This window comes from Lepeophtheirus salmonis, chromosome 3 (assembly GCF_016086655.4).
Source record: "Lepeophtheirus salmonis chromosome 3, UVic_Lsal_1.4, whole genome shotgun sequence".
Lineage (NCBI taxonomy): Eukaryota > Metazoa > Arthropoda > Copepoda > Siphonostomatoida > Caligidae > Lepeophtheirus > Lepeophtheirus salmonis.
Genome location: NC_052133.2, coordinates 4,434,770 through 4,443,070, shown reverse-complemented (window position 1 = coordinate 4,443,070; position 8,301 = coordinate 4,434,770). Strand labels below are relative to the sequence as shown.

The following is an 8,301-nucleotide window of genomic DNA, read 5'->3' as shown; positions in this document are numbered from 1 at the left end:
GGAGCATTAATGTATCCAAAAATAGTCAATTTCATTTCCGAAATAGAAATACCACAAAATTAAAAATTTTGGAAATCTATAATACCTCATACTTATACGTCTGTTGACTAACAAAACAAACCAAATGCTTTCAGGAATACGGTTCATTTTATCATTTTTTAAAGATCAGATCATTTAAATTCGCGACTTATGGCGTCAATACAGTTAAGTTCGACCGACATTTTAGTTAAAATAGTGCCACCAAGCCTTCGAGTCCTGCTAATTTGGTGTTATAATTTAAATTTAGACCTTTAGTTTTATAATGCTCTCAATATATTATCAACATACATAATATCTAAATATATGCATGCAATTAACATACTTAATATACAATAATACATTAAAATATTTACATTTATATTTCAATTGTATCGCAAAGTAATTCATATGTTTCTCACATGAGAATAAAGTACATTTCTTCGACGACGTTTGCCACTTCCTACAGCTTTAGCTCCATCTAAAAAAAATAAAAGGATAAATTTATTAGCTAGCACTTATGTATTCATCAAAATAAATTTTCAAATTTATGCATATCAAAAAAAATAGAAATGCATTTTCGTATTTAATTCTAAGATTTGCCGTAAAAGTATATGTTGTACAATTGTACATTTGCACGTCTAAAAATGCACTTATTTTCTCCTCACTAATTATTAGGAGGCTTGTAAGCGTTCTGCTATTTTTGCATTCCGTTGATTTTTTTTTTTTCCGTTCAGCTTCCGTGTTCAACCTTTAGTACCGTTCAGTTTTGCGTTCCAATGATAAGGAAGTACAGCAAATAGCGGATTCCACTTTGATAATGTCAGATAGGCCTTATTTGAGTACTAGGTGTCAAGATTTTTTAACTCAATAATCTGTTGAAAGAAGCGTTCAAATGATCTACAACTCTCTCTAATTGGTTCATTCATTGTCGAGATTGAAGCTAAACGGCAAAAAATTGCCGATTTGATACGCACCCCGCTCAGCAACAAGTCTAGAAAAACTGGACTGTGGACTAGTCAAAAAACTCCAGGAACGACTTCTACCTCGCCTATGGCGTCGATGAGGCTACACCAGTAAACCAGACTAAGTTCCAAGCTTCTACTATGATGCTGGGAATCGTGGCATCACACGTGAAGAGGATGCCCCTGTATTGGTTCCTGAATTGTTGAAAATAGGACTAAGAAGTACCAGAACGTTCTCAAGGAAGTGGTCTTGCCCTGGGTGAAGTACAACTACTCAGAGGGAAACTATGTATTCGAGCAGAACTTTATACAGCAAACAAGGCCAGAACCATGAAGCAATGGATCAAGGATAATTTTTCCGATTCTGGCTTTTTTTGCCACCCGTTATGAATCGTCTCGACTTTGGTAGCTGGACATTTATCGAAATGTTGCCCCCATCCCAGGATGGAATCGCTAAAGACCTCATGCCCAGAGGCAGTTCCCATCCATTTCCAAGAGCCTCGTTGTCAAGATATGTGTAGCCTTCAAGGCTAGGCTTGATGCCATGGTGGTAGCAGAGGACAGCACTTTCGATAAATCCTACGCGAAAACGTTGCGTGTTGCTGTTGCACATTTTATTTTTAAGAGAACCAATACAAGAAATACTATGTAAATATCGAGAGATATCTAATCATCTTAGTCACCTCACCCCTCGGAAGAGCCACAACTCTCTTTCATATGACAGAAAAATCATATTTCTCAATTATAGCATTTATTCAGAAAATAACTTCCTACAACATTGACATTATAAACACTATTCAGTGGGAAACTATACTTTGGCCCCTGCAAAACATAAGAGTGGAATTTATTATTTTGATTAGCCCATTGGCTTACATTCACGGCCAAATGATGAGCCGGGTCCATGATTTAGAATTATATTCCGTTCAGCGTTCTGTTCATTGAACGCAGATTCCATGGAAACCCATACAATTTTGTGTTACATTCACTAACCCACTTTTTAATATCTTATAAACTTATAACTAAGTCGTTATACATATATTAACATCCAAATCCAAAGGCATAATTTTTACGAATTTGAAGGAAGGAAATCAGGTTTTTATGATAATCAATGTTACTTTTCTAAAAGAGGAAAAGTAGATGAAATATTAGAAACAAATGAGCCGTTTGCGTTTTTCTAAAATTATCTTGTCAATTTCATGTTATGTGTCTAACATGGAAAGATCCAAGTACGTTACAATATACTTCAGTCAATTTCAAGTAATTCATTGAAATTTTGAGTACAGGTACAATTATTAGACTTATTTTTTGAGGTACATATTGAAGTAACTTACTTGTACTTGCAAGGTATTAAAGTACAAGTTTAAGTTATATGAAAAATATATTTACTAAGTGATGTGTCACAAGTAAAAGTCATCGAGTCTCGAGTTGTATGAAGTAAATAAAAAATGACACACAAAAAACTCGACTCGTTGGCATATAAAGCCGATTTTTACTCGGAAGTCGTCAAAAGCTCAGAACTTGTAAAAAGCTTGGAACTCGTCAAAAACTTTGAAATCAAAAATTGGACTTCTCTGTTTTTCTTTTTGGAGCCCATTATAAAATGTAAATCTTCCTTGACTGACTTCCTTTCTCTGTTAAATTATAATTTATTTTTCCCAGAGGCAACACTATGTTGACTTTAGTGAAATATGTACCCCTAGTTCGTTTTAAAAGTAATCTTTGTTTGAATGTTTTAAGCTAGCGGAAGTACAGAACATCGATTGGAATTACGCAATTTGTTAAGCACACACTCAAAAGCCCTCCACAAACAAATATACATACGACAAAATTATAAATTAGAATATTTCTCAATGCATAAGGGAGTAGCTGCAAAACATAAGTCCGAATGTTCAAAGCTGATTTCACCCTTCTAGCTACAAATCCATTTGACGCATACCTTGAAACTAAAATTTATTCCCCATTCCTCTTCCAGCATTTTAGGAATAGGGTACTAATTAACTTTATAAATATCTTTTTTTTTCCATAGTAGTTACATCTTGAAATGAGTTTATTTATAAAAAATTTAATATGTTTTTGTATTCGGTAAATAATAATAATAAATTGACGTTCATAATTTTAATGATAAGAAAAGTAATGGGGAAGTTGAATGGCGAAGCATGTGAATCTAACAGCCCTGTTTATCTTTTCGAATCTCTAGTTTAAACACTTGATTGGGAATATGTCAACCTTGCATATCCAATACAAGTTGTACGAGGTTATAATTCAAATTATGGAAATAACTCCTCTCTATCTACCCATACTTTATCCAATTAGAAAATGGGAAAATATAAAAATAGTATAGTTTAGAATTTTTTTACAAAATCTAAGAAATATATAAATATAAGGATTTACAGTCTATGCAGAAAAAATATCAATGTTTCTAGTGTCAACTTACATCAAACGCCACATATATAACATTCATAAAGTCACTTTAAATTATTTTATCAATATTAATACTTTACAATTATTAGTTTTCTGGACCTCGAAAATAAATGCTTGATCCAAATGCAGCTATGATTCCAATAAAGTATAAACAAATATTCATTGGTTCAATAATTCTTTAAAATATTTGATTTTTTTTAGTGACGAGTTTTTAGCGTACAAAAAATCTAAGAGTGAGTAATGAGTATTCAAGCAAGTAATGAGTATTCAAACGAGTAACGAGTATAGCTCGTGATTCCTCGAGTTTTGTTTTAGAAACTCGAAAATACTAATAGAGCAAAATTCATTTCACGGAACATCAATATATTTACTTATTACTTTGTCTCGATCCCTTTTTTTGTGAGAAACTACTTTTATAGAAAATAAAATAGAGGAAGCTCCATTTGAAATTATTTCCAAAGGAGACAATTTATAATAAAAATAGAGAGGAAAGATCCAATGAGTTCTACTAATATCTGGGGTGGACCAAGGTGAATCACTTAACTTCATGTTGGGAACCTGTATTTCTTATGGTTAAAAATTAAATGGCAAAACGTAATTGACTTTGTACATATAATATTATTCCCTTCAGCTTCAGAGTAACTATGTGAAGTCACGTGCAAAAATAAAGTTTATATCGAACATTTTTTTCTGTTAAAGTTAGGAAACCTATTTTTGGCAATTAATGTACAATATGTATAACATAAATTTTAAACATATATGTAAATAAGAAAGAGTTAGGATCAAAGGCATGATCGAATTAATTATTAACTTCCACCAATTAATCTAAAACTGCCTAAAATATACCTAAGATAAACCTAGAGTTTGAACCATTTATGGAGACATCATTGTGTAAAAACAACAAATCATAAAATGTAATAAATATATTTACCAGTTACTGTTGATGCTGTTGATACTGTTGATAAAGTTGACCCACTGTTATTTTTTATTCCATTTTCAAGTGCTTTAGTAGTTACTAATTAAAGACATAATCATTATTTATCTGGATTGGTTTACATTTGTATAAATGATATTCTCATACAACATAGATAACTACAAGAATTATTAAGAAGATGAATACTTACTGATTGTTGTAGTAGTAGTTGTTGTGGTTGTAGTAGTAGTAGTGGTCGTAGTTGTTGTGGTAGTCGTAGTTGTAGATGTGGTCGTCGTAGTTGTGGTCGTAGTTGTAGTAGTAGTTGTCGTGGTTGTTGTCGTTGTAGTAGTAGTTGTCGTGGTTGTTGTGGTTGTAGTAGTAGTAGTGGTCGTCGTTGTTGTGGTGGTTGTTGTAGTAGTAGTGGTCGTAGTTGTTGTGGTTGTTGTAGTTGTAGATGTGGTCGTCGTGGTTGTGGTCGTAGTTGTAGTAGTAGTTGTCGTGGTTGTTGTCGTTGTAGTAGTAGTAGTACTGGTCGTCGTTGTTGTGGTGGTTGTTGTAGTAGTAGTGGTCGTAGTTGTTGTGGTTGTCGTAGTTGTAGATGTGGTCGTAGTTGTAGTAGTAGTTGTCGTGGTTGTTGTCGTTGTAGTAGTAGTTGTCGTGGTTGTTGTCGTTGTAGTAGTAGTAGTACTGGTCGTCGTTGTTGTGGTGGTTGTTGTAGTAGTAGTGGTTGTTGTTGTAGTAGTAGTGGTCGTGGTTGTTGTCGTTGTAGTAGTAGTAGTACTGGTCGTCGTTGTTGTGGTGGTTGTTGTAGTAGTAGTGGTCGTCGTTGTTGTGGTTGTCGTAGTTGTCGAAGTGGTCGTCGTAGTGGTCGTAGTTGTAGTAGTAGTAGTAGTTGTCGTGGTTGTTGTCGTTGTTGTTGGCGTCGTTGTTGTCGTAGTGGTAGAGGTCGTAGATGTTGTGGTGGTTGTTGTGGATATGGGACCTGGTGTTAAAGAATAATTCAGTAATTATCCAAGATACATTTTTGATAAGGTTTTCATTTTGTGATTCTCTTACTTGTACAAAACTGATTACAATTGCCATATTCTATCATTTTTTCCGTATCATCCACTTTTGTTGCACACCAATAAACTCCAGAATTTTCAATAGTTGTGCAATTGTTGTATGTGATTCCATTGTAAACGAAGGGGAAAACACAAGGATTTCCATTTGTTGATCCACAAGCTGAATATATAGATACATATTTACTCAAAATTTACTAAATAGTAGTATTGTACTCGTATGGTAAACAAAAAGACTGAGTCGTTCATCTCAGTTATAAATATTGTCAGTATGTAATCATCAATATACAAAATATAATAAAGTTTGTGTTTGTGTGTGTCCTTTTTTGAGTGGCCTTACTGTAATACTCTATAGGCCAAAACTTTGCAGAACTACATCATTTGAGCCTAGTAAGGCTATGAGAGAGGTGCCAAAAATTTTTGTGGGGGTTATATATATATATATTCTTTAATCAAAACACTAAAATTGTTTTGTGGAGCTCAAGGAGACTAAATAAGGAGCTGAATTATAAATGGAAAAGTGATTGGTGTCTAAAAAAATCAACTAAACGAATTTTGACCCTTTTCTAGTTTAAAATAAATTGTTTAGAATGTAGGTTGCTTTTTATTAAGAAAGTTATTACCAATATTTTTTCAGGATTTTCAGTGTTTACAAACGAGTCCTTTTTTAATTTACAAATACCATAGTTAAATACTTTAGTAAATCTTATTTATTTTTCCAAAAAGTCAGTAAAAAGATATTGTGTTATCATTTTAAAAGAAAAGTATAGTAAAATGGTTATTATTTTAATATCGTAATAGATACAAAAATAATTTTATGTGAATGGTAATACTACATAGAAGTAAATCAGTAAAATAAAATAAATTATTGATCTGCTTTAAACTTACTATTGGCCGGAACTGTGCTACGTCCTAAAAAATAAATTTATATTATGTTTAAGTCATTTCAAATATATGTTACAAGTATATTCTTATTACTTGGACATTCAGACTTGCAATTTCCATAGAGATGAACTGCTCCATTCTGATAATTTTTTGTTGAACACCAATATTCATCTCCATTGTCAACATTAGTACATCCCTCATAAGAAATTCCATTATATTTAAATGGGAAATAACAGTTATTTCCATCTACTGTCGTACAATCTATTAAAATTTAACCAATGATTGACAATAAATTAAGTAAAATTTGTGTTAAAACGTTAATATACTTACTAGAACCAGGGGTTACCTCAACTAATAACATTGGGTAAAACAATGTAATAAATTATACATATTTTTTTAATATCATTATTTTCTTACGCGGACAAATGCTTAAATCACAAGTTCCATAGTCTACTACTTCCAAAGTAGTTTGATTGTTATTCGTGGAACACCAGTATTTCCCAGAAAAATCCAGAGTTGTACATGTATCAAATGTCATACCGTTATATACAAATGGAAAGACACAACTACTATTACCAACTGTAGGACAGGTTTTTACACTGGTAGTCGTTGTTGTAGAAGTAGTTGTAGAAGTAGTTGTAGTTGTTGTGGTTGTCGGTGCTAGTGCTAAAAAATAATTTAATAATTATTGAAGAAGTATTTTTAATCAGGTTTTCATTTTGTGATTCTCTTACTTGTACAAAACTGATTACAATTGCCATATTCTATCATTTTTTCCGTATCATCCACTTTTGTTGCACACCAATAAACTCCAGAATTTTCAATAGTTGTGCAATTGTTGTATGTGATTCCATTGTAAACGAAGGGGAAAACACAAGGATTTCCATTTGTTGATCCACAAGCTGAATATATAGATACATATAAACATTAGCTAAAAATAATACGATAATTATCTAAACTAAACTTACAATTGGCCGGAACTGTGCTATGTCCTAAAAAAAGAAATTAATAAGTTTTTAGTCATTTCAAATATATGTTACAAGTATATTCTTATTACTTGGACATTCAGACTTGCAATTTCCATAGAGATGAACTGCTCCATTAGGATAATTTCTTGTAGAACACCAATATTCATCTCCATTGTCAACATTAGTACATCCCTCATAAGAAACTCCATTATATTTAAATGGGAAATCACAGTAATTTCCATCTACTGTCGTACAATCTATTAAAATTTAACCAATGATTGACAATAAATTAAGTATAATTTGTGTTTAATTGATAATGTACTTACTAGAACCAGGGGTTACCTCAACTAATAACAGTGGGGTAAAACAATGAAATAAATTAAATATATTTCTTTAATATCAATATTTACTTACGGGTACAATTGCTTAAATCACAAATTCCATAGTCTAATACTTCCAAAGTAGTTTGACTGTTATTCGTGGAACACCAGAATGTCCCAGAAAAATCCAGAGTTGTACAATTATCAAATGTTATACCGCTATATACAAATGGAAAGACGCATGTTTCTCCGCTGGTTGTTGGACACGCTAAAAAAATAATTGGGTATTAGAAGAAAATATTGTATATTTTGTCTTACTAGCTGATGTTGAAAGAACTAGTGATATAAATGTTAGAAACAAGCCAAGTTGTTTGTTGTTCATTTTTGATGTATGACGATCAAAGTTTGATTTACAAATGATGTGTCTGAAATTACATTCAAAACGATACTTTTGAGTTTAATACATAATTATTATCTTTTCTCCATAAGGTTTGAACGACATTTTGCAAATTTGAACACTAACCCATAATTTTCTAATAAACCTGCTATAAAAAAAGTATCAACTGTTTGCCTTTCTATGTAGAACAGTTGTAGAAATGGATCCAACATTTCTTTTTCATTGTTTGTAGAAATATACATGAAATAAATAATACTTGAAATATCTTCATATTTGAAATTTATCATTCGAATCCAGTTTTTCAAATAATATTTCTGGCGAGTTCGACTAATTTGCAAAAAGTTGTTGACCTT

General features: G+C 32.0%; 1 protein-coding gene across 1 annotated transcript; it reads right to left on the bottom strand.

Moving 5' to 3' along the window:
- Positions 1-289: 289 nt before the first annotated feature.
- Positions 290-8,030, bottom strand: LOC121114370 (uncharacterized). The gene is made up of 14 exons (XM_040708319.2): positions 7,870-8,030; positions 7,646-7,819; positions 7,558-7,578; positions 7,321-7,488; positions 7,232-7,255; positions 6,998-7,165; positions 6,681-6,929; positions 6,594-6,614; positions 6,357-6,524; positions 6,267-6,290; positions 5,374-5,541; positions 4,526-5,299; positions 4,333-4,416; positions 290-496 (listed from the first exon to the last, which is right to left on the bottom strand). Exons 1-14 carry the CDS (start codon positions 7,931-7,933, stop codon positions 423-425), a joined length of 2,181 nt encoding a protein of 726 aa, XP_040564253.1. The 5' UTR covers positions 7,934-8,030; the 3' UTR covers positions 290-422.
- Positions 8,031-8,301: the final 271 nt, after the last annotated feature.